Raw genomic sequence first — 27330 nt, forward strand, 5'->3', positions numbered from 1 at the left:
CTTTTTGAAGTTCCCACTGAAAGCTTGGGGTGTTTATTAGGATCCTTCCAGTTTAGCAGCTTGGGAACTTTAATCCCCAGTATCACGTGGTTTTTGAAGTCCTTGCCAGGTTTTTAGCCTTCCAGCTACTCATTGTATTAGGTTTCTGGAGTCTTGAGCTATTCTTCCACAAGGTAGCATCTTCCCATGATTTAAATGGCACCTGAACACAGGGTGTTAGCTTCTTCTTTGTGGTTATATTTGCATTAGGAGTTTAGACTCTGAAGTACTAAACTCTTTGGCTATTCTGAAGTTACCTTTTCTCTCCTTAGACCAATAAGATTGTTATTTCCGTTTGGATTTACTGTTTTCAAAGCAAAGCAAGACAAAACAACAAACCTAAAACAAACAAACAAACAAACAAACAAAAAACAAGGATAAATTTGACAGTCCTATTCTTAAGGACCATAGTTCTTCATGTATTGATTGATTGGTTGCTTCAACTGCAACTGTTTTCAAAAAGTTGTTCTATATGTATTTGTCCAAGTTTTACAATTAATTTTTGATGATTAAGTTGACTACAAAATTATAGATAGAATGAAATCTCTAGGCATGGCAGTACATTTGTAATTATCTCTCTAGGACAGTTAACCAGGAATTTTTTTTCAGCTTTCATCCAAAGGCTTACTCAAAGTTGTTTGTCTTTACTATTCATAAAGTAAGTATTTGGTTTCACTTGTGAGAGATGTGAGGGCAGTGCATCAGAGTGACTTCAGTGTAGACAGTTCCACTCTAGTTCCATGGCCTAGTCTTACTCCCTGGAAAGTACTCTCCCAAGTGTTGCTTCCTGGCCACCAGATTCCTTGTTTCTGTTTTACTCAGCCCTGTTTCCCTAGGCTGGTAACTTAAATTAACTTTTGAAATTTGTTTTTATCTTAGTCTTTCTTTTAAAATAATTAAGAATTTGCTCTTGTATACTTTCAGACTAGTTACTGGAAAGCACATAAAAACAAGATTTTGCTATGCAGACTTGCAAAGCAGTTCATTATTAAGCCCCAGCTTTCTCATCTACAAAGTCAAAGCAATAATGTTTACTTTTAAAGTTATGGCAAGGATGAAACAAAATATCTGAACATATTTTACACAGTACACAATGCTTTAGAATAATGTCACACGTGATTATGGATGACCCATGTGTCTCCAGATCTAGGTCTGGTTCTCTTGATATGGAAAGATACATGCTAAAAAGGAGAAAATAATTATCTGTTCAACTTTCACCACTCAAACCCTGGGGGTAAAGGCCACCACTATAATTACTTCTATTTGGAAGGGAAAAGAATGATATAAATGGAAGATAATCTGTAGGGGTTCTGAACTTCCACAGTGTGTGTGGGAAATATTCTTTAGCAGGGAGTTTCCATGAACTTAAGGGGACTCTTGTAAATGCTGGGTTTTTTTTTTTTTTTTTGTGGTCCTTGGTTCTGCCTTCTGATTATTCTTTTCATAATAGTCCTTGGCCATATCTGAAGTGGACATTAGAGATTATGCCTTCCTTAGACCTTCAAAGACTTTGTACCACTTACTACCTATTGAGAGCTGGGACCCAAAGGTTGTTTTAAATCTTAAACAGGTAGATCCTCCTTCAGTGCAGATTAATGTTTCTTTTAACTGTTGAAGTCCTCAAAATGTTTTTACTACAGGCTAGGGAGATTGCTCAATTTGTAAAGAATTGCCTCACAACTATGAAGACCTGAGTTCGGGTTCTCAGGGCCCAATTAAAAAGCTGGGTGTGTGCCTGTAATCCAAGCACTGGGAAATGAGAGGCAGAGATAAGAGGATCCCTAGAAGCTCACAGGCAGGTAGTTAGCCTGGAGTATGTGGCAAAGTCCCAGGCTAACAAGGGACTCTGTCTCAAACAAAAAAAGTAGAAGATACCTGAGCACTGACTCCACAAGTGGGCCATGTCCACGTGCACTGGCACTCACTGGTGCACACACACACAAACCTAAAACACACATGCAACTTTAATTCCAGTTGGCTACAATAACTGCATCTGTAGTTCTTCCTACGAGGTTTTCTTTATTTCTCTGTTTTCTTGTTTCTGGGCCCCTCATTCTCTTAACTGTAGGTGTCGTAAGCCTGTCAGGCTTCAGTAGGAGAGCAATAAGCCTTTGTCTGGTTTTCTTGAGCTAATCTTTCTATATTAAAACATTTGCTAGGTGCTGTGATCCTTACTCTGAGATCCATTCAGAGGTTTTAGTAGTTGGTTGTACTTGTAACTTTAATTTGATCCTTATTACAAGGCTGAGTTTTACTTTTTTGTGTGTGCAAAAGCCTTTCAGTATTGTGTGTGTGCACACAAGCACATGTGCCATTGTGCATGTGTGGAGGTTCAAGGACAACTCTGTGGTATTGGTTGTCTCCTTCCACATTCACATGGGTTCAGGGGATCAAACTCAGGTTATCAGGCATGTGCAGCATGCACCTGTGGAGCCAGCTTGCCAGCTTCTTTCAGTCTATTTTTATATTTCCTTTTTGAAGTTTAAAACTCAGCTTAGTTTTTCCAGTTTTCCCAAGTTCCTACTTTCTAGAATCTGTTTATTTTCATTTTTGCTATATATTGCCTGATACATTTAGCGGTTCACAGACTCTGTATTCTTTGACAAAGCAGTCAACAATGGTCAACATACAAAAAAAAAAAAAAAGCATTGTATTTTCTAACTGCTTTGCTGTGGCCATATTAGGTCTTCTAAGTTGTTATAGGTGCCAATTTTGCTAAATATTTTATCACTTCACAATATGATTGTTGAGATGGCCTATTCCCATGAACAGCTTCCATGTCACCCACTACCTATCACCAAGTCAGTATCAAACTTGTAGGTTTTGTTTGGGAACACATTTGTTTTGATACTAATTTTTGTGCCAACCAGGTAAGCTAGCTATGCTACCATATTTGAAAAACAGTTGCTAGTTGTTTATAACAACAGAAGCTGTAGTTCTTGCTAATGTTCTTATTCCATATGGATAGCATGTGTCTCCAGTCACTGTTGATACCCCCAGACACCAGACTGTTGCAGTGAGCTATTGGAATGAGCTCCCATGTTTTTCTAAGGTAAGAAAGAGGGTATGGCAACTCAGATGTTCTGCATAGATAGGACATATCTCATTTCTGTTCATATCTCATTGGCCAAAACAATTTACATGGTCATGCCCAACTTTGGGGGAGCCCTGAGGAAGTGTAGTTCTGTTAAGTGCCTGGAAAGGGGAGAAACAGAGTATTTGTAAACAATGCTAATATTTCCCACCATGGCAATATATAGGCCCCAAAAAATGATTGTTGTTGGTTGTGGGGCTATTTAAGACTGTGGCACACTGCCTGTGTATGAGTGATGCCAGCCCCCTTCACACTGTTGCAGAGAGTAAACATGATGCCTTTCTTCATATGGCTTGCATTACAACTTTATTTCATTAAGAAACCAGTGGGGGCATTCAGCAGCATTACAGAAATACAGGAATGAGACCCACCAAGTTACTTACAAACTCAGCAATGCATCTCTCTAACATTCATCAAGAAAAAATAAGCTCCTAGGGTAATCTGACACTCCCCACACTCAAGTTTGAAAAAAACCCACTGAAAGGCTGTGATAATAAAGGGAATAAAACCAAATTGAATGAAGACATTGGAAGATTCTTCCTTTGGTAGCATCAACAATAATATATTGTTATTTTGCTTGATTTCCTGGTAAAAGCATCTACTTTAAATTCAACCCAAAGTAAAGTCAGGTAGCAGAGGTTTACACTTGGATTAGGTAAATGGTTTCCTTTTCATTCTTAGTATAACTGAAAGAGAGAATGAAATCTTAGGGAAGTCCATCTTAAATGTACTCCCCGCTTCTGTAAGGTAGAGGTGGTCATAGGGGCTGTGCATGGAAGGTGCTGCTTCTTCAGCTGAGTGAGAGGTACTGAGACACAATACTCTTTTCAAATGGATCTCAGAACTCTTTCATTAGGCTGCCAATCATATTTTAGTTAAAGTGAAACAGTTCTTAAGAGGAAAAAAGGCACACATGGGAGAAAGCCATGTACAGTTATGGGTTCAAATACCAGCTCCATAACATTCTTGGTAATACTCATTCATGGGAAAATGCTCACTGTGATGGAGAGAACACCTCCTTCCAGCTTGGGCATGAAGAATAAATGTGACGGTGAAGTGCGAGTGCTCAGCCCAGTGGCCAGCAAACAGAAAGTGCTCTAAAATGCTGGCCCATCATCTCCTTCCCTGAGAGGAGTCCATCAGACAGGAAGGAGAGCAGGAGGATGAAGAATGCCTGCAATCCCAGGAATTGAGCAGTTGACATGGGAAGGTTGCCAGGAATTAAAAACCAGCCCAAGCTTCAGAGTAGGATCTTGTCTCGGCAAACCAAAAGAAGATGATGCAGGAAAAGAGGGAGAAAGGGGGAGGGGGAAGAAGAAAAAGGGAAGGGGAGGAAAAGAAGAGGAGTGGTGGTGTGAAGTTCTCACTAGGGATAGATTTGTAAATCAGTTTTTACAGTCAAGACATATGAGAGCCCATCTCAGGAAAAGTCAGGCAATGGTTATCACTTCAGCCTCTCTCTCTGTCTCTCTGTCTCTCTCTCTCTCACACACACACACTGTGCATATTGCCCCTAATCCATATGTGTGTGTGTATGATTTATGTGATATATATCTATGTATATTATATATATATATAAATATATGTTTATTTATATGTATTTGTTTGCTTTGCTTCTGGTTAGCCTCTCTGTTTTCTTCAAATGGGTTCTTCTAATATCTGGGTTTTATCTCGCCTTTGCTTCTGATTCTGTTTTTCTTCTTTGTGTTGTTCCATTACTCTGTTGCCCCTAATCTGTATTTTTCTTTATCTTTGTATCTTTCATCTTTCATCTTTGGTAAGCTATTGAACATGAGTAAACCTGCAGGTGTGCCTGTGGAACTGTGATGGCTGTCTGTGATGCCTCTCTATCCATTCTTCCTGTAGCTTTCCATAGCAAGGCCCCTGACCCTCACTGATCTGCTTCCTCTGCACCTTGTGCTTGCCCCCTAGACCACGACAATCCTCTTATTACCATACTGCTCTTAGTTGCAGTATCGTAGCCAATGAGGGTTATCCTAGGCACAATTACTGCTAACTAAAAACTTTCCCCAATACCTGCTGTGATGACTTGTAATACACTCAGCATTGGCAATTTTTGACAGTCTCTACAGAGACTAAATTGAAAAAAAAAGAAAGAAGAAAAATAAGTGTATCTAATCACTCAAGAAACAAAGATGTAAATAACTCCTTGAGTTCTGGGCTTTACTTTTCTCAAAAGTGTTATAACTCCAGTCAAGAGCAAAGCCTTGAGCTCAAGAATAAATACATTTCAGGTAGTAGAATGTGATAAAATGTTTTGTTTGGGCTTCTTTGAGACTTTCCCTGCCAAATATGCTGATTCACAGAATGTATCCTGTTTTGATACTTTAGAAAAATAAAACAAATAGATTAGCTTGTGGTACATGGGACTATTTTAGTCCCATTAGTTTGGGACTAAAATCTATTGAATTCTGAAGGAATTGTGTGCAGTAGATGTATCAATTTCAGGTAAATTAGTTTATTCTGGCATTTTTGTTGTTTCTGCATTGTATCAGATTGAATGTAATTTGCAAAGCAATATGAGCTTCATTATATACCTTTGCACCAGGACAGATCAAGCCAACCAAAGGGTCTCATGATCTTGACAGTGCTCTGGCAGCTTACTGGGGTTGCCAACTTTCACCCAGGACATTCTGTTCACAGTTGGTACTGTGCTTAAGGTCTGAATGACTTTGAGGGGCTCATAAAAAGCTGACTCTTGAAAACAACATTGGTTTTGAAGTAGGAAAACTGAAAATTCATAGACATTAGACCTGTGAATGTGGCTCAGTGGCAGACTGCTTGACTAAAATTAATAGATATTGAATTGTATCTCTACAAATCAAAAATTCAATTAAGTTGCAACTGTATAATTGTCATGTCATTATATTTAATGTGGGTCCAAATGCTGGCCTTTGAACGGGCAGCAGTTTATTGGCCATCTAGATCCTGTACATACCTGACTGGTCCAGCCCCGATGAACTATAACCCCTCATACCTCAAGGTCATAGCCAATGCCATGGGCCTTACACATCTGGAGAAAAACGTAATAGAAGACTAGGGAGAGATTGTCGTGCTTCAGCTGGGTAGTCATCACTGCAAAGCGACTGGTTTCCAGTGACTAGAAAAGTCACAACTGAAAGTTAGACTCTCAAAACTTCCAACTCAAATTTTAACTTTATCGTTATAGATTTGCAGAAAATGTACCAGATAACACAGACGTGTTTATTCCATCACAGTTGCACTGCTGTTACTATCTCACGTTGCTTTGGAACATTTAGTATAACTGGAGAACCAAACTGCTATATTACTATTGTCTATCTAAGTTCATACTTGATTTGAATTTCGATAGTTTTCCTCTACTGTCTCTTTCCTGTTCCAGGATCCCATCTTATATTTAGTGTCATAGTAGCCTCAGTCATCTTATTTCCTTATGTTCCTCAGGTCTTTCACAGTTTTTCAGATTCCCATGTTTTTTGATGAACTTGACAGTTTTGAGGTGTACTGATTAGCTAGTTCATAAAACCCCATTGATTTGCTTTTTTTTCTGATGTTTTTCTCATGATTGGATTGGAGTAGTGTGAGAGAGAAAGGCCACACATATAAACCAGTCTGCATCACCTCATTTCAAGGGTATGCTATTGTACTTTGGATGCTATTTCCTAAAGGTCACATGTTAAAGGATGATGAAACCATTAGGAGGTAGGATTCTGTGGAAGATCCTTAGGTCATTGGTTGGAGACATGCCCTCAAAAGGGATTGTCAGAATTTTGGCGTTTTAGTTTCTCTTTTACTTCTTGGCTCATAATGTAAGTGGTTTTATTTCACCATGCATTTTCTAGTATTGCAATCCATCACCCCCACCAGAGGTCCAAAGTAATGAATAGGCTAGTCCACCATAGAGTGGAACCTCCAAACTATAAGCTAAATAAAACCCCTGTCTTATTATCTCAACGCTGACCAACATAGTATCAACATGACATATTATCAATGGTGCTAGAAATAGCAGTCTTCCTTCCCATACTATACTTTATAGAAGTAAGCCACTTTAGGGTTAACTTAAAGCCCCTCTTCTCAAGGTAGCCAATTTGGAACTAATTGCATTTTCAGTTGGGAAACTGCTATTTTTAAAGATTTTATTAGTAGATATTACTTATACATACAAACAGGTTTCATTATGGCATTTTTGCATATGTACACAATGGATTTCGATGATAGTCACCTATTACTCCCTCTTGTCCCTCTCTCTCCTGATGATCTCTTTCCTTTTCCTAAGTAGCCCTTCTGCTCTTCATGCCTTTCATTTTATTCTTCATACCTATTAATTGGACCTACCCCAGAGACTGGCTATAGTAGGCCCAGAGAATTTTACTTATATATTTCCTAAAATATTTAAAATTTAACTGCACAAATTAAAGTATTAGAAGCTATCAGCTTTGTAGCACAGCATTTGTAACATTATATATTTGCCTTGGACAATCAGTTGTTTCTGTGTGATAATTGGAAGTTTGGAGACCTGCATACAGAACCATGATCAACTTTAGAGTTATAAAAGATGAATGTTCCTGGCCCAGGTCTTGAACTTAGTGGCCACAGGTACTTGGACTTCCACAGTGACTTGAAACAGAAGTAAAAAAAAAAAAAAGAGGCTGGCACACAGCTGGCTTTGGGGTACCTGGAGATCTATAGGCAGACATCAGGCTCTGTCTAAGAAGTAGTGTGGGAGCTGAGCTGATTAAGTGCCATCAGAGAATAGATAGCTTTACTCTTCTTTTTTCCTGTGTTAAGGATGCTCTTCCTACATTTAGGCAGAGTTCAGATCATGTCTATACAATGTTAGGCCCTCCCATAATAATGTGTCTTGAGTCATGTATTGCCCTTAGGATTGTCCCATCTGTACCTACTAGGACATTTTTATTTTTAACAGAGACACAAAAACAAACGTTTTCCCTATCAGTGGGGGTACCATTTAATGTTTGATACACATATGCATTCACAATATTTAAATCAGATAAGTATTTTTCTCTTCAAACACTTATCATTTCTTTGTGGTAAAAACTTTCAAAGTTCTTTCTTAGGTTACTTTTCCTTTTTTTATTGTGCAGTACATAACTATTGTCTATAACCACCATGTTGCAAATATTTTGCTGACAAGAGCCATCTAAGAGAAGCTCTGACTCAGCTGGCTAGACTCTATCATGCTAGACAGGACCATGTACCTGCCTTCATAGTGAAGGCCCAAAACCTGAGCCTTTGCAAATGGATGTGAACTGCAACATCCATTGGAATTCCATGGTGGCTACTGAGCATGTAATTGTATGATAATTGCCATGAATTCACAAGGTAATCCCATCCAAGGTTATATTTGTCTTCTAAACTTGTCTTATGCTACTTTAGTATAAAAAAGCACAACAAAGATTATGCCACAATCCGTGAGAGAGGCAGGGAAGTACCTGGTAGGTAGACTACCCTCCACACTGTGGTACTTGGTCATAAAGCTCAGCGGAAGAGCTCATGGCCCAGCAGAATATGACTTCTGGATGTCAGTAAGACCAGACCACCCTGAGGCTACTTCTCAGTGAAAACAAACTGTTTTTCCCCTTTCCCAGTCCTGAGCTTAAAATGCATGAAGAATTGGAAAAGAGTCAGGATGTTTGATATGTCTCTTAGCTGCTGCTGCTTTTTCATTATTGTCACCATCTTAGCCTATAACTTTATTGTCCAGGAGTTCTGGAGGTGAGGATACAAGCAGAGTTCCATAAACAAAGGTCATATGGAATCAAGAAGGCTGTGATTCAAAACCTGTGAGGCCATCGACTATCTGTGTGATCCTGAATTCATTTAACATCTAAATCTGATAAATAGTACTTACTATTTTGTCACTATTCCTTTGAAAGGATTTCAGATCATAAATATAATTTCCTAGGCTGTTCCTTCCTCTACTGGTACCACTTGTCTCCTGGGATTCTGACCATCACCACAAGATTTATTGTTTTTCTCCAAACCAGGTTGCTCCTACTCAGGAGTCCTCAGGGTCAATTCTTAGCCTTTAAGCTGAAATCCAGAGCCTAGCTTAGTGGGCAGACTCTTCCAGAGTCTCAGTGAACTTTTCTAGTCACTGCTCCCTCTTCTAAGTATTTGCCATCTTCTGAGAGACCACAGGTCTTTATAGATACTCTCCCCTCTACTAATGGAGGCCTTCCCTTCCTTTCTACCCAGTGACTACTCTAGTCTTTAAGGCCTAACCAAGTTCCATGTATGTTTAAAGAGCCCCCTGACCCTACCAGGCCATCGTCATCTCACTTGAGAACTCTGGAGCAGTCACTCTAATGGCACTTGTAGATGGCCTTGTGGATTTGCTTTGTGAAAATGTATATTTATGTTTTAGTATAAAAACTGTTGATTTTTCGAAAAAGATGGCTCACTGTTTTAAGTGACTTGATTTTTTCCATCCTCTCTGTTACTTGTTTAGACATCTGTGCTGTCTAGGAAACCAGTGCTATGTCTATTCCTGCCTCCTTTTAAAAATCTACAGATCCTCCATGCTCATCCAGCCCGTCCTATGTCACTGAGACAGTGGGTAATACACACTGGAAAGCAGCCGAGTCACAGGGACATGGCTTGCCCTTTGGCCAGTGCAAGGCTGGGTAAACACTGGTTTCAAGTTTGACAGCCTGTACATTAAACCTTGACTTCCCCATTTGTTTGCTAAGTACTCTTTAACATATGCTTAACTTCTCTTAACACACCTTTTCGTATCTAAAAATGAACATAATCGTTCCTGACTAATATCTCGGGTTATGAACAGGTTCATGTGATTATCTTAGTGAAGTGCATGTGGATAAGGCTTAGTGCACTGGGACACTGCCCTCACCCTGAGCTCTGTGGCAGAGCCAGGAACTGCCCTTTATAAACCTGGAGCTCTTGGCCACTTACCCAGTTTTCTCCATGCTTCATGTGTTGGATGAAAGATCTTCTGAATTCTTGCTGAGTGTTAATTGATATAGCTAAGTGATGACTGATAAAGTCTTAGATATGGCCTGTCATAACAATATTACCCCCTTCTAGAAGTTTCTGCAACAACAATAAAAACCAACCTAAGGAGCTTTTCAAGAAAGACTGTAGTATGGAGAGATGGGCCTTTCAAAACTATTTCTCATGGCTTTGTTCATCCTCTGTCCTCTACAGTGTGTGAGGCTCTAGACAGGCTTCCTGCAGACAACTCCATTCTCTAGGACCCATAAAATCAAACTGCTCAGGAGACCTTGGGGATATTTAGCTCTTTCTTATTTACAACTAAGGAAACCTGAGCCAGAGCAAATATCAGAATTCATGATCCCTGACTCTCAGACCAACATCTTCCCTCCAAATTCCCCTTGGCCACATCTGGAATGTGTGGGGAATCACAGAAAGTTAGCCTTTCCATGAAAACAAGAAGAAATAGCACACAAAACATTATCAGTGCTAGTCTAGTCTTATTAAACTACCTTTCTAAATCACAATCTAACAAGAATGCTTCAAGCTAAATAAAAGAAGCCTGGAATACTCTTTTTCACTGGAGAATATAATTTTGCTTCAGCCACAATTTAAATTGATTTAGTTGTGAGCACAGTGTCTGAAGTGTGGAGCGCATTCTATTTTCACTATGATACTTGTTTTGACAGTGATGCATTTCAGTTGACATAGCTGAAATCCTCACGTAATAAATCTCTGCCTGAAAATTAATCATGTTTATAATATTCTGAGAATTAATAACACCCATTGCTCAAATCATTAACTTAAAAAAGGAGCTTCCAAAATCTGTTCTCGGCAGTAAGGGACCACAAATAAATGAATGTTTGATAAAATAATCCAAGTAGCAGTTTAACAAGCGTAAACTGGAATGTGGCTGCAATAACACAGAACTATTGTTTAAGGGTTGGCAGAGGCTGATGAGGTTCTTATTCCAGTTATGAAGCAGGCATCCACATGCATAATGAACTGCTCTCTGAATTATTAATGTGTTGCTTATTTAGCCTCATCTGTCTAGAAGATAATGTATCCTAACTCTAATGAGTGATCGGTTTTGTACATAATTACAGTAGCAGCAGTAGTGGGGAAATGTGTGCCTTCAACGAAGGAGTTCTAAAAATAAAGTCATCACATAAACTCTGATGTGGTTGCATTCTATCAAAATCAAACCCGAAGCATCTGAGAATTCATAATAAATTACAGGAGACACAGTCATTATTAACATCATAATTTAACACAAAAGGTTTTACTTAATCATTCATTACAGATCATATCTGTTCAAACGTGTATAAATGACTTGGGTTGTTTTAAGATGTTGCAAAGATGAGTTTTTTATGACCACTCAGCAACTGTGGTTTAGAAGGTTCAGGAAGGGAGAGGAAGAGTGAAAGTTGACAGAAAAGGGTGATTATTTATGCCAATTTTGAAGTTAATTAAAAGTTTAAAAAATTACCCCTTTGTGTGTGTGTGTGTGTGTGTGTGTGTGTGTGTGTACATATATACACATGTACACATGTGTGCACACATATGTAAAGGCAGAAGATGACACTGAGTGTCTTAATCACTCACTGTCTTATTTTCTTTGAGACAAGGTTTGTTTCTCACTGAACCTGGAGCTTCCTGATTTATCTAGGCAGCATGCATCCAGATTTTTACATGGGTGCTGGGGATTGAACTCGGGTCTTCATGCTTTGCCCAGCACCCCAGTTCTTTTTATTTCTAAAATGTGCATATCTGGGAGTTCTCAGACTTTGTTTATGCCTGCAAATGTATTTGGTTGGTTGGTTTTCTGGCTGTAAAGGAGTCTGGATCAGGCCTGCTCACCTGACCCAAGGGTCCTGACACCTGTTGCTGAGCGTGGCCACTGCTGAGCTCCCCTGAGAGTCTAGAACAGGGTCTTTGCTCATTTGTGGTTTGATTTTCTTGTCTTATTATTATTTCAAAATAATTCCTTCTTATTAAAGGAATAGAAGCAAACTAGGAGCATTTTACTTTCCAGTTCTTAGTTCTAAATGTGCTGTCATTGTCAGAGTGGATTCATTATCATAGTGGCCTCCTTGTATTTCCTCCTTCTGTCTTCAAAAGGGGCTGATTGTGAACCTATCACAGTGTGTTCATACTTGCTTGGGAAGTTTCAGGTTGGCGGAAAATCGTACTCTGTACACATGTACATGCTTCTTTTTAAAGAACCTATTGCATGTGTAAATATCCCTGGGGCCTGCACACACACACACACACACACACACACACACACACACACACACACACACACACACACACAGTGGTTCAGGCTGGAGGAATCTATTGCTCTCTGAAGCCTAAAGCACTTTAAGTTTATTCTCACACCAGAAACCCTGAATAGCTTTTCTGCTGTGATTCTAGAACACTTGGTCTCTTGAGGTTTCCTGTTTTGTGTAGGCAGTCCCTAAAAGTAGACACCAGTCTTCATGGAATTCCCATTCTTGGCCTGTAACTAGGAATGACACCTAGAGGCAGGAAATGGGAGGATGCTGCTGATTTGAGAAACAGCTATTGCTATGACGCCCCAAAGCTACACTCCTCTGCAGCAGATTGTCTTTGGAAGGTTGTGCTGCCACTAACTCAGCTTCTAGCTTCTTCCTGGCATGGAGTTTTACTGTAACTCTTCATCTAGCATGGGGCCAAGGGTTCCACAGATCCTTCTGGTGAAAATAGACTCCTCAAGTGGAGGCACTTTCCTCATACCCAGTTCAGTACTGCTTCTCAATAAACAAAATTTGAGGTGATTCCTAGGATCAAGGCCCTAACTGGCACCTCCCAGGAGAACTGAATTAAAGGGGTAAAGGAAGAAGCCACAATGCACTCAAGACACCAAGAACCTCTCTAGGATGGTGGGGTATAGGACAGAGTCAAATAGCCTCCTTGAAACCTAGAGACATCTAGTTCTGAAGATGGTCAGTGGAAAGATAGAAGATGTTGCTTCAAAAAGGCTCTGAGACAGAGTCCAATTAAATATTGATGGGCTGTGGACCAGGCTGGACTTGAATTCACAAGGTCCTCTTGCCTCTGCCTCCAGAGTGCTAGAATTAAAGGTGTGTACCACCATTCCCAATTTGAATTCTTTGTCTACTTAATTTGGATGTCAGGTGGAGCTTCATTTTCAAAAGGACAAGAAGCTGCTGTTTGAAAAGGCAGGAGACACTCTTCAGCACCAGTCAGGACAATTGTGGATACAGAGCCTCAAATACACTCTTTTACCAAGGGCCATCTTGTCCTGTTGACCTTTATTCTTTTCCCCCATGACCTGTTTAGCTCCACAGCACCCCATTGGAGACCTACTCTTTATACCTTGGATTCTATAGTTGGTAAATCTCATTAGCAGCAGGTCTCAGGCCTGTCATCCTAGTGATGACAGAGGAGACTATGGTACAGAGAGAGGCAGATCACGGGAGGCCTCACTAACCAAGCTAGGAAGATCACAGTAGCCTGATCTTTCAAAATCCTGGGTAGGAAGCGAAACGTCCAGTGCCAGGAATGGGTTACATCTAGTTGAGTTATTGGCCAAAGGGGCCCATGGAAACCCTCAAACATCTCAGGCTATTGCCAAGGCTATTGGTTACTTTCCACAACCTGATAGTAAGACCTTATCTCATTGAACACAGAGAAGTCAATCTGTGCCCAATTACAGCCTTCACCTCCTCCTCCCCCACACTAGTGTTCAAGGTACTCTGCATGCTACCACTAACCCAAATACAAAAGCTGCAATATGCAACAGTGAGCTGCCTGCATGATGTGCTGGTGCAATGGTGGCACACACTTTGTGGGAGTAGCCAGCCACCCCACAGGATGGAACCCACACCTGACAGTGCTTAGTGGCCAAGAACCTAAGGTTGCATAAGTTATGGACCTAGGAAAAAACAAATACAATTGTTCTACTAAAGGAAAACAGCAATAAAATGACTCCTTATGACATTCTGCTTATCCACAGATAAGCGTCTCATTCAGTCATTATCAGAGAAGCTTCTTCTTGCAGTGGATAGGATCTAACAGAGATCCACAATGACAATGTGCAGAGAATATGAGATTTTGGAACACTCATTCCTAAGTGGGATTAAAGACCTTCCCTACAGGTTCCTGGATCTATGTGAACAAGGAGGTAGAAAGGTCCTTAAGAGCCATGGGGAATGGATGACTCCATGGAAACAGTGTTTTCTAAACACAAGCGGACTAATGCACATACAAACTCAGAAAGACTGGCAGCATGCACAGGGTCAGTCCAGACAGGATCCCAGTGTTGAGATGGGGAAGTGGACACGGGCTTCCACTCCTAACCAAGAAGCTAGCTCCTGTTAATATCCATTTGCAAAGGAAAAATTAGTTTTCTCCAATGGAGTCTCACTGGACACATTAACCACACTTAAGGGCAGGCCCCATGCCCAGCAGTAGATGGCCAACACAAAACGAACTCAATGGTATTTTTGTAGACTTTTTTTTGTCTCATATGGTTTAGTTTGGGCATTTTTTTTTGTCTTACTGGTCTTTTACTTGTCTATTATGGTTTCTGATTTTGTGTTTCTATGGGTTTTGTGTGTACGTGTGTGTATGCATGTGTGTGTGTGTGTGTGTGTGTGTGTGTGTGTGTGTGTGTGTGTGTGTGTTCAGGTTTATTTGGTTTTGTTTGCCTGTTTGTTTTCTAAAGAGAGAGAAAAAGAAAGAACATTAAGTTGGGTGGGGAGGAGAGGAGGGTCTAGGAGGAGTTAAGGGAGGGGAAACAGTGAACAAAATATATCCTATGCTTTTGTTTTGTTTTTCAAGACAAGGTCTCTCTATGTAGTCCCAGCTGTCTTGGAACTCACTCTATAGACCAGCTGGCCTCAAACTCAGAGATCCACCTGTTTCTGCCTCCAAGTGCTGAGATAAAAGGTGTGTGCCACCATACCTGACTTTAAAAAAAAGATTCTATTAAAAAAAAATCCTAGGTAGGGGTGTGGCATGCTTAAATTTGCCTTTGATTTTGCAGCAGTCTTCACTGTAGTTTTTAGGCCAAGGGGAAGAAGGGAGACAAGACATCTTAGGTGAATTGCTACCATACTAGTGTGAGATGGTGGGGGCAGATTCTAAGGTGGCATCTTCAAGGAAGCAGGGTACTGGTAAGATCTGAGGCATTTTAGCAGCTAGAAGTATTGCAGCCTAGTTGTGGCAGGGAATGGGGCAAAGGTTAAGTCTTGCCAGCCTCTGACCTGATCTCCCAAGAGGATATAGAAGGGGCAGAGACCATACAGTTTAAATAACTTCACCTGAAGACGCAGAGCAGCCAAGTCTAGCAGTTTGGGGTCTAGGAGTCTAAGTTCAAAATGGAAGTGAGGGCTAGAAAAATAGGGATGAGGGCTGTCAAGCATAGCTGCTCACTGACGTACTGTGGAGAGATGTGGAGAGAACTGGGAAGTACCCAAACAGAAAACCTGGCTCTCACAGCCAGCTTCCTTTTCCTGGGTGGCTTCCCCGTTTTGATGGCAGAGACTGTCACATTGATGGTCCTTGTTTTGAAATGGCTCAGTTACCTCTCTGGCCTTCACTCTCTTTTTGCTCACTCAGCAGTTGAGTACTGCTGAATGTCAGACCAACCAGAAAGAATCTGCTGCTTACCAGCTCTGCCTGGATGCTAAGGCGCTTTTTCTTCCTTTCTGTATCTTGATCAAAGCGGGGCACTTCCAAGGTGCTCAGACCACAATCCAGATGGCCATTTGTCAAGTACAGGGTGAGCTGAGTCATGGCTAGCTGGTCACTGTATGAGAGGGTGAGGCCTGTTGTCCATACCTGATTAAAACATGAGCCAGAGAAGTGAGAGTATGATGAGACAGGAGAAGAAAGAGAGCCACACCAGTCCTAACTAGACCAAACAAGTGACCAAGGAGATTCTTGGAGTAGAGATAGATGTCTTTGCTTCTGTTTCAGTATCACACAGCTGAGGGATGGGGCTTGTTTCTCATTAGAACATTTGTGATTATATAAGAAGTTTAAAAAAATGGCAATACCTGGCCAAGATAATCTAACAGAGATCTTGATGATGGTTTTTTGTTTGTGGTTTATTATTTCATAAGTGGACAGGGCAGTGTTCTCATGAGATTGGATAAAAGCTAAAGAGGGTGGTAACTAAAGTAAATACTGAGCATCTACTATGTGTTTAACTGGCAGTGTCAAAAGGAGGAGGTCATGTGCTACCTCCTTCTCCTTTAAGTTTACATGTCATTTCTGATTCCCATGAGATCCCCAGAATCCAACTTAGTTGAATGCTGAAGGCAGAGCATGCAAATCACTAGAGAGTTGAAGATACAGAAGCCTAGGCCATGCCATCAAGATAACATTGAATCACAGCACAGTGTAATGTACTATAGCAATGATTATGGAAATAGAAAGGACAGACTGGGTTTGCTTGATGGAATCAAAGCTGCCTTTGAAGGAAACGTTTGAGCTCTACACTAGTAATAAAGCCATGGTTTACATGGACTAAGTACATATGGTATGCCAGGTGCTTCACAGACTTCTCTGATCTTTCTAGTTACTTTTTTTTTTAAAGACAGGGTTTCTCTGTATAGTTTTGGTGCCTCTCCTGGATCTTGCTCTGTAGACCAGGCTGGCCTCAAACTCACAGAGATCTGCCTGGCTCTGCCTCCCGAGTGCTGGGATTAAAGGTGTGTGCCACCACCACCTGGCCTCTAGTTACTTTTAAAACTACAACTCACACTACAGATAAAGAGATAGGTCCAGGAGGTCCCTAAGTCCACACAGTGAGGAAGGGATAGCACTCAGATTCTAATCATAATCTGTCTGGCTCCAAGCCCACCCTCCTCCCATGCACCTCCAGAGGAGAGGCCATTGATGCTGTACCAATCCTCCAGTCAAATTAAAAGTCAGAGATGCAGAGGATCAGAACATGTTCCTGTTTAATACAGCCCCTGCCATGGAAGTGTCTTGTGGAGAAAACATAAAGTATTGTATTTCTTCAGCATGCTGTAATTAGCAGTAATGAATTTTCACTGTAGGAAGTTGGAAACGAACGCATTTTCACCAAGATTTGATTAAATATTTTTTTCCTCTTAGAAGGTCTACAAGTGCTCCACTCACCAACTCTGTATGTTAAAATACATAATACATCTGCCCTAGAGTGGACTCCTCTCAAACAAATCTAACAGTGAGTGACTTGAGTTAGCATTGAATGTAAATGGCATCATTATAAGAATATTAAGGGGTCAAGCTGTCAAGGCCCCTTGCTAAACTGAAGCTAATTTCAGGATCATATTCACACAGTAATCCTCTTTCATAACAGCAAATAAATCACATTTGCAACAATTGTTAAGAACTAACTGCCAAGTATCTGCTGCAGTTGTAAATATCCTATTTGTCAACTTAAATATTTCCCGCTGTATGGCAGTCCATGTAAATCAGATGGGGATAGCTCCTGTTCCCTCTGAGGAAAAAGTGAGCTTGCTCTTCTTCCCCGTCCTTCTCCAGAGTTTTTCCTTTCATGCTTTGGTGCTCTTGACCAAAAGGAAATGTATACACAAAAGATTTCTGATATTTATATTAATGATATTAATGTTTTGGTGATAAGGCTTTTGATAAGAAGGCAGCATAGTCTAGGGAAAGACAGAACCAAGGAATGAGAGCACCTATGTGCGGCCTCACAAACAGCACACGTTTAGACTAGTGCTGATGCTCGCTCCAGCTCAGTGCCTCAAGTGTCAAGGAGCAACCAGGAATACCTACCACACAGAGTTTTGAAAATCAAACAAAACCCCAAATACACGCAAAATTGCCTTATAAACTTGAATATAAATGGTACTTATGATTACTAAGCATTTCTTTTAAGAGGACAGACCCCTCACTAAGCACAGTGGTGTGAGCCCATAATCCCAGCACTCAGGAGGCTGAATCAAATAGAATCACAAGTTCAAAGCCAGTCTGGACTAATGTTGGGAAATGCTGTCTTTTTAAAAAAAATTCTTAGGTGGCACACTTTATGTGGCTATCATATGGTACCATTTCCTAACTGGTTTGCCTTGTAGTGGCAGGTTTTCAGCAATGCTGCTAGTATCTTAGCTCCGTTTTACTGAGGATACTGAGAACAAAAAGCTGTTTCATAGTTTGCCTGAGATGGTAGAGCATGGGCCAGAGCTCTGAATTTTCTGGAGGTTGGTATTTTTGCTTCTTGCTTCCCCAGGCTGCCTTAACTCCTTGGTTCACAAAGGAGATAGAACACATTTCCTTAAGCCTTTCCTCAACAGCAGGCTTGCCTGATTTGCTCAGATAATTGTTCCTTTCTCCATCTGGTTTTCCCTGCTGAAAACATTGCCCAAGGCATGCTTGTTTGTGTATAGGGGTTCCAATACCCCCCTCTAGATCGTTAGCCCTTTAGGGGAAGCTGCTAAGTCTTTGTCTTCCAGCAGCCCCCAGTGTGTAGGGTATGGTTGGCGAAGCAGGGTACATCTACTGTTCCAGTCCCATATTGTGAATGCCTCTGGAGCCATTCAGGAGCAGGCACCTGGGGGCCTCTTAGGGCTGAGTCCAGATTCAGATCAAGCAAATATTTCTCTGCACCTCCTTGGTGCCTGTCCCATGTTCTCACTGCCTCTTACTTAATCTTATTTTTAAATTTCAATTTCAATGTTAACTTTAAAAACTTACAGCTCCCTGCAGTGGATACTCCTACTACAAGCAAGCCAATACAAAAGCACTACGAGAAAGGATAAGGACAATGTGTATGTGGTGACTTTGACATGACTTGCGATGGTGGCTTGTAATGACTGGCTTGATTCATTAATTGATTAGATTTGTAGGTAAGGCTCAGGCAGGAAAGACTCTTTCAAAAAACACCCAGTACACTCAGTTTACTTCATAAATAGAGCAACTCTGGCATAGGTAGTGGGGTGGTTCTCCCCGGGTCACAGCTAAACATCAAAGGTGCACAAGAGCCTACAAGTCCTATTTCTCAGTCAGAAGTCACTTGATGATAACTGTTTGCTTGATAATTTTCAAAAATAATTTTGCTGAAAATAGCAAGAATGCTAGGAAATCTCACATCATGGCCTTAAGAACACAACACAAAATTATTCACCTCAGCATTACCTGTAATACTGAAAAGCATTTGGGCATCAGATAAGAAAATTACAGTATAGCCAAGTGATGGGACAGTGTGTGATATTATCATGAGAGATGATGGCTGTGAATAACTTGATGATATAGTGTGCACAAAAAAGAGAATAAGAAGTTATATGAGCAGCATGACTTGAGCTTTGCAAAAATAATATGTACACAAAAGACTAGTTGAGAATATAAAAACATGTTAACCATCAGTGTCAGTATTAGCAAGAATATAACTGCAGTTTCATTGAGATTCTCAGACACATTCAGGATGTGCACTATCAAACATGGTAGCTGCCAGCCACATGTAGCCACTGGGCACTTGAAATATTGCTGGTACAGATTGAGATGTGCTATTAGTGGAAAACACAGGCTAGATCTCCAAGACTGAGGAAATAAGAAGGAATGTAAAACATCTCATTAATAATAGTTTATACTAAATGAATGCTGAAATGGTATTACTCTGGTTATGATGGGTTAAATGAAAACATTGATTATTTTCATCTCTTTGTTAACTTGTAAAAATGGGATTACTAGAAAATACAAGTTATGCATGTGGCCTAACAGCCTCTAGTCCATTGCCACTTTAGTGAAGAGGTGTGCCCAGTGTGGGGAGAGGAGGCCCCAGCACTCCACCTCCCTGCCTGTGCTCTGCTGCACTCAGAGGACTAGCACAGGCCAGAACTGTTCTATTCTCAAGTTCTTTGAGATGACAGGGCAATTGCATGTTCCTGTGTAAAAAGGAGTGGGAGAGAGACCCAACATAAAGCTCCCTTTGCCTTAGGTCTTCTGGGCAGATGGGGCCGCCTGTTCACCCCTGCTGCTTCTGCCTTTTTCTGGTGACAGGCAGGAATGGATGGGTGGTGCAGCATGCAGATGTGGGCAGCTGTGCTTTGGCCCTACATTCTGCAATTGTCTTCAAGTGCAAGTAAAGTTCCATGGCAAAGCGTTTTGTCTTGCTTCTTGCTAGCCTTCTTTTATGAACATCAGTGTAAGAATGAGACTGAGGGACTGGTTTATAGATTATAGTAGTCATCAAAGAACCAGAATTTCTGAGTTTTAAGAATCCACAGAGGCTTTACAAATTCATCTTCATATTTTCATCTTCTTTTCTATAGGGAAATTGAGGCCCCAAGCAGTTAACGGGCTAGTTAGTGGTCCAAGCTTATGCTATCAGTGTCTGCATTAAATATTTGTAATCTACAATTATGTCCTCTCTGGGTCCTACTTCCCTTGACTAGTCATTGGAGATTATGGTCTGGGTAGACCTTCCCTTTGTTGCCCCCAGATATGTCTATGAGGCCAAGTAGGGATTATGAAGATTTGCCATCTGGTGGTTAAAGGTTTTTAAATGTTTTATTATTTTCCAAATTGGCCAATCTTAAGAGACCTAAGACTGAAAATTCACTTACTACAAGGCTGGTACCAGTCCTTTGGAGTAAACTGTGATGTATGGCCACTCTCTTCAGCAGCCCGTTTGGCTGAGGGATGTAGGAATGACTTCCCTGCCCATATTTTTGTTCAGATTCCAAGTCGTAAATCTTATGGGAAATCTATTATTGGACCATTTGATTCTTCCTAGGGAAAGGCCAAGCCATCTATCAGACCAATGGGCAGCTCTTCTGGGAGTAGTATAATCCAGCTGTGGCTAGGCCAGGGTTCCTTATGCTCTTCTGGATTGAGTAAGAGGCAAGCAAAAGACTTATTTCCCACATAAAACTAAGTGACAGAGGACTGTTTCCTACATACAACTAAGTGACAGACAAAGAACTGTTTCCACATACAACTAAGTGACAGACAAAGGACTATTTCCCACATACAACTAAGTGACAGACAGAGGACTGTTTCCACATACAACTAAGTGACAGAGGACTGTTTCCACATACAACTAAGTGACAGAGGACTATTTCCACATACAACTAAGTGACAGAGGACTATTTCCACATACAACTAAGTGACAGACAGAGGACTATTTCCCACATACAACTAAGTGACAGACAGAGGACTATTTCCACATACAACTAAGTGACAGACAGAGGACTATTTCCACATACAACTAAGTGACAGACAGAGGACTGTTTCCACATACAACTAAGTGACAGACAGAGGACTATTTCCACATACAACTAAGTGACAGAGGACTGTTTCCACATACAACTAAGTGACAGAGGACTGTTTCCACATACAACTAAGTGACAGACAGAGGACTGTTTCCACATACAACTAAGTGACAGACAGAGGACTGTTTCCACATACAACTAAGTGACAGACAGAGGACTATTTCCACATACAACTAAGTGACAGAGGACTGTTTCCACATACAACTAAGTGACAGACAGTACTATTTCCACATACAACTAAGTGACAGACAGAGGACTGTTTCCACATACAACTAAGTGACAGACAGAGGACTGTTTCCACATACAACTAAGTGACAGACAGAGGACTGTTTCCACATACAACTAAGTGACAGACAGAGGACTGTTTCCACATACAACTAAGTGACAGACAGAGGACTGTTTCCACATACAACTAAGTGACAGACAGAGGACTGTTTCCACATACAACTAAGTGACAGACAGAGGACTGTTTCCACATACAACTAAGTGACAGAGGACTATTTCCACATACAACCAAGTGACAGACAGAAGACTTATTTCCCACATACAACTAAGTGACAGACAGAGGACTATTTCCACATACAATTTCAGAGGCTGGAAATTTGTTGAGGGTGTTGAGCAGAGGGATACCATGCTCTGGTGTCTGTCTTTAAGGAGTTGATGTGCAGGAAGAAAAGGGAGCGTGAGCAGCAAGGGTGGAGACAGAATGGCACTGCCACAGTGTGGGGGATGGATGACAGTGGTCAGACCAACGTCAGCACTATAAGGGTGGAAGGAGTGCTTTCTACAGACACATTTCAAGAGTAGGCCTCAGTGGACATATTGATGGGTTTCATGTGGGACATGAGACAATGAATCAAAGATGTCGCTAAGCTTTTCCCCAGAAGATGGAAGGATTATGCCCAGTGGAACCGATTAAAGACTAGTTAGAGGGTAAAATCCAGGCTCCAGGCTTAGATGTGTTCAGCTTGAGATACCTCTGTTGGACAATGTTTTAGTGGGTAGGATGTGAGCTCAGGCACTTCTCCTTTCTCACTGGATGTCAGGAGCACGTGTTGGGCTTCACTTGAGGCTTAAAGATGGCTCAGGCCCTAGTAAGGAGGCAGCTCATCTCTGATGTCATTTTTGAGCATGGAGTACTGGGCTTTCCTTGACTGGGAAGACAGGTGAGGCCCATAGGACCCAAGACCTTGTCTAAGAAACTGTGGCAGAGGTAGGTTATCCTGCTTCTCCAGGTTATGCCAAGGTGCACTAAGCTTGGGAAGGATAGAATGGATGGATTGGGGGATAGAAGTACCAGCAGCGGAGGGTAAAGAGGTCTAAAGAGGATAGTGGGTTGAGGGAGGCAAGTGCCTCCTGTATTGAGACTTCTGGACCAGTTACAAGAACTTGCTGAGGATGCTAGCCTTGTGTCTGCTGTTTGTCTGGCATTCAGCAATTTCCTTCCCTATCTCTAGGCCCACTTCCTTCTCTATTAACACACGCCAAAGGCTGCGGTTGCAGCTTACTAGTGGAGTACTTGCCTAGTGCACATGAGGCCCTAGGTTCAATCTCCAGGACTGTCAAATCAAACCAAATACAGTGTGCCTAATGGCACGGATCCCTGAGGTCTGTTGTGAGGTGACTACAGGAGATAGTGTGTGAGGCTATAATTGCAGGGGTCTGGCAGACCCAAGTCTGTTTGGGCCCATGATCCTTCTTCCCTTAGGACTGTGGAGACAGTCAGGGCAGTGGGAGGACTCAATTGTGGGATTCTGTTTTGATATACTTGCCCATGTCTCAAAGACAGGGAGCAGAACAGGCCCCAGCATCCCTGTAACCATGAAGATATGATCTCCTTGGCATGGTAAATGACATCTCTTCCCCCTCTTTCATCATTAAAATGCCAGACAACATTGAGCACTCCATGTGGTAGATACACCTGACCCTTAATTTTTAAATAAGTGAGTACACCATACTGAAAGAATTTTCAATTAGTAAAATAGTTTCAGGATTGTGATATTTAGTAAGAGTTGTTTGCATTACATTTTAAAAAATCAGTCGACAGGCAGAGAGAACAGTTGCCTCTTGGCCTGTTGCCACCTAGTGGCAATTGCTGGGATAGCCCAATGTCTTCTAGAAGTCTCTCTAAGAGATGGGAATAATCACCTACTGAACTGCCTGTTCAACAGTTGAAACTTCTAGAGTTCATCCTGGAATCCTTCCCCATGTTTTTATTAATATTATTTACCCTCAGGCCATGAGAAATTACAGCTCCATAATGCTATCTTTAAACAGCTAGAGCATCCATCCTTGGATATTGCCTGCCCCTGTTCAGGGCCTTATTTTGATTCTTAGAATCTATCAGGTCAGAGGCAACAAAGCATCTGGGTCCCATCTCTTAGCAATCAGGGCCAAGTAACCCATCATTCCTAAGGCCTCCATGATTTTTGCTTTCATATTTAGATTAAAAAATGTTTAGATTTTTTTTTTAAAAAGTTAGTGGCTTTCAAGTATGAAAATTATTTAAAACGTGTCCACAAAGTAGAATATGTCAGTCAAGTGCAACAGAATTCTTAAGCAATGATGCTTAAATCAGAATCCATTGGAGTGCATTTGGACACACGACATGATGAGGACAGGGAAAACATCTCTTAAAACTGGAAATGCTTTGGATGCCAGGGACTCTTAGGCAGTTCTATCATGGAAGCACAGAGTGACCCTCATCATCCCACCTCTTCACTTTAGGAGAACTGTGGAGATGGGCTGACTTGCTCTGGTGGTGTAATTAAGTGAAGGACTGACTGGGAGCAAAGCCCAAGTTCTTAACCCTTAGTCTAGCACATCCGTGACATCCAGTTACCAGCGCCGATAAACCAGCTTTCTTTATGGCGCCAGAAGCTTCTCTGTTACTATAGAAATTCTTTCAGGATATGCCAGAATCACACTAGAGCTGGATTTGATTATCTAAAGTGAGAAAATTTGAAATTTAAACCTGCAGCAGCAGCAGCAGCTACACTTGTTTTTCACTTAAAAAGATCACAATTTTTAAATACACTCTCGAATTTTCTGTTTTCTATTTCAAGCTTCTTCTGTCATCACAATTTATAATCCTTCTTGTGTTATTAAACGCTGATGACCTAATTGGTATTATTTATAATCTAAGTGTACAGAATTACACACTCATTTTTCCTTTTTTCTGTTTAAGTATTTTCTTGCCTTTCTATGTTTTTTGGAAGGCCATTTTCGTATTTGGACATTGAGCACTAAACACTAATAAACATGAAAATCTAATTTTTGTAATCCATTTTTACAAGACTAGTGATTGTCTGTTCCTCCAATAGGAACCCTACACTATAGGGTGGAGCTTTTTGACTTTCATGCTGTAAACATCAGGACTGGCAGATGATTGGCTTTTGAGAAGTGCCCCTTATGGGGTGCTATAAATAACCTCTAAAAGGCTTTTTTTTTTTTTTTTTTTTTTTTTTTTTTGGTGAGAGTTTACAAAGCAGAAGAGCTCTTGTGTAGCTCCCAGCAGGGAGGGTTCCTGTGTGCAGTCCTTGTAGGCATGGAGGACTTTTGTGCAAAGCAAGGTCTTCTTTGGGTGAGTATAAGAGCACAGAGCAGAGGCTTCCATCTCCAGGGTGCAGATGCATTCCAGCACAGTCCCCCTTTGCTCCCTAGCCTGCTCAGTAGCTCTAGGAAACCATAATCTCTACTAAACAATAATTTTGGTTGCAGACTACATAGGCAAGAAACATACATTGTGAAAGTGGTGGATTTGGAGTTGGTCTGGTGCAGCTGCTTTAGATCCCGGGGCAAGGCTTTGAAAAGGAAGAGACGTGGTTGGGAGCAGATCAGACTGCAGTTCAGAGTTCTTGATGCCAAGTCCAAGGCTAGTTTGTTTATGCTTGAGAAATGAATTCCTAGAGAAGAAAATGAGACCAAGAACAAGAACCTGTTTTCCATTCCTGTGTCCTGACCAACACCTAGCCTGACACTCCTGACAGAAGTCATGCCAATACATTTTCATTGGATGATCAAATAACATGGGAAGGGATCTTAGTTAAAACCCAAAAGTTAAACTTACACCATGTTTATTCTGTGACCCATCGATTTCACTAGTGGACATGTAATCAAAACAAAGGAAAATGTATTTCTGCAAACCTTACATGAATGTTCCAAGCAAAGATCATTTGCTTTCCATCTCTGAGAAGCAGTCAAGAACAAAAGTCAGGAGCCAGTAACTACGCTATAGTGTCTGCCCTAACTCTGCCTATAGTTAAAAAGGATCAGGGCTCAAACAGCTTTACGTCTGCCAGGCTCTTTCAGTAAAAAGTAGAAGCAGTTAATATCCTTTAACTCGTGGAAAAACAAAATGTGGTAAAGCCATACAAGAGAATACTATTGAACCATAATAAAGAATAATTGGTACAACAAACACCTGCTACCACATGACTGAACCTTGAAACTTGTGAAAAGTCACAAAAGACCATCCATTGTATGATCCCACTTACATGAGATGCCTAAGATAATAATCCATAGAGACAGAAAATAGTTCACAATGGCTAAGGGGAAAAGGGACGGGAAAGGACTGCTAATGGGTCTATACTCATTTGGGGAGGGCAGTAAAATAAATGTAAAATTTGATAAAGTGAATACATGTGAAACTACTAAACACCTTCTTCAAAAAGTATTCTTTATGGTGTAAAGTATATCAATAAAGCTATTACACATGCTTTACACACAACCTAGTCTTCAGAAAGCTCACCTTAGTATTGGCAATTGCACAATCTGTGTGTCCCTTATTTGAATGTGCTTGTATATAAATGATAACTGAATGAAGAGGTCTGTGATAAACCTTTTCTAAAACTGCCTTCCAGGTTTGCTTTAGTTACTCTTCAAGGCAGAACCTTATAAAGCTTTGCTATGCCCAACAAGTATCTGTCACACTAAAGCTAGCGGCCAGCAGAGGCTAATACACAGGGCTTAATAAGCAGCCATGGGATGGAGGAAATAACAACCCATTAGCATAATATCATATGCATAGTATCAGATAGACTCAGTGCACTCTAAGAACACAGTATCACTCTTAAAAAACTGTGCTATATTTCCTCCTGCTCTGCACACAGGCTTTCATTTTGTGTCAGCTTCTGGACTGAGTTGGGCTGGGCACCATCAGATCCTCAGGGAAGGCAGGGCTGGTCAGACTGGTGAGCACAATGGCACAGTAAAGTTGTGTCCTAGACACACCTTTTACCTCTCTCTCTGCTCGTTCTTTCTCCACAGACTGCATCCTCCACCCCAAGACTCTATGTTTCCACAGGGACTCCCCTCCTCTCCACCAGGTTAGTTCAGTACTGAATCCTGATTTAATTTGGTGGTGGTGGAGGCATGACTCCTGGGTGACATGTTTATCCTAGTGCAGCCTTTGGAGGATGGTTATCTGCAGGTGAACCTGGATTCCATTTTGCCTTTGCTGCCTACAGAGTCTTGTGTTGGAAAGAGTGAGCATCCTATCAAGACACTATGTCATCAGTTTTATGGATGTGGTATTTAGGAAACTGCCTATTTGATCTCATGTAGTGCAGACTGCAGAAAGGAAATATGGGAAAAGAAAGAGGAAGGGAAGTGAGTGTGTCCTAAGGGCTGCTAGGCGCAAAGCATTGTGGTATTTTGTTATCCTCACCACAGCCTTGTGGAGTAGATATCAAACGTGTTTAATATAATTGAAAATAGAGGCTCAAAGATTCCAAGAAATGTGCTGTCAGCTCCCAGCTAAGGCAGGGCTAAAGTAAACTCCAGAGCCCAGGTTTCCTCTGCCATGCTTGATCCTAGTGATGACAGAGCTTGGCCAGAGAAGTCATGTCGGGAAGCTCCATTAGTTACTAGATAGTTCTAAAGCCAGAAGAGTCCTCAATTTACTGTGGACTTTGGGGAAGTCACTCAACACCCTTCTGCCTCACG

The 27330-nt window shown here is 41.1% G+C and overlaps 1 protein-coding gene, 1 long non-coding RNA gene and 1 other non-coding gene across 3 annotated transcripts in view; 2 read left to right on the forward strand and 1 right to left on the reverse strand.

Annotated features, from left to right (window-relative positions):
* Positions 1–27330, forward strand: part of LOC128125802 (uncharacterized) — a 96311-nt gene that overhangs the window by 39424 nt on the left and 29557 nt on the right. The window lies entirely within an intron of this gene.
* Iqch (IQ motif containing H) overlaps positions 1–27330 on the reverse strand; it is a 184749-nt gene that overhangs the window by 14390 nt on the left and 143029 nt on the right. The window contains exons 18-19 of the mRNA XM_052763476.1: positions 15770–15940; positions 6132–6254 (exon numbers count right to left, since the gene is read on the reverse strand). Coding sequence (XP_052619436.1) covers positions 6132–6254; positions 15770–15940 — 294 coding nt within the window. The remainder of the gene's footprint in view (positions 1–6131; positions 6255–15769; positions 15941–27330) is intronic.
* Positions 5086–5229, forward strand: LOC128106033 (U4 spliceosomal RNA). The gene has a single exon (XR_008216571.1). It is a non-coding gene; the product is annotated as a U4 spliceosomal RNA (small nuclear RNA).

Source organism: Peromyscus californicus, unplaced genomic scaffold (genome assembly GCF_007827085.1).
Source record: "Peromyscus californicus insignis strain IS unplaced genomic scaffold, ASM782708v3 Scaffold_11__1_contigs__length_118956290, whole genome shotgun sequence".
NCBI lineage: Eukaryota > Metazoa > Chordata > Mammalia > Rodentia > Cricetidae > Peromyscus > Peromyscus californicus.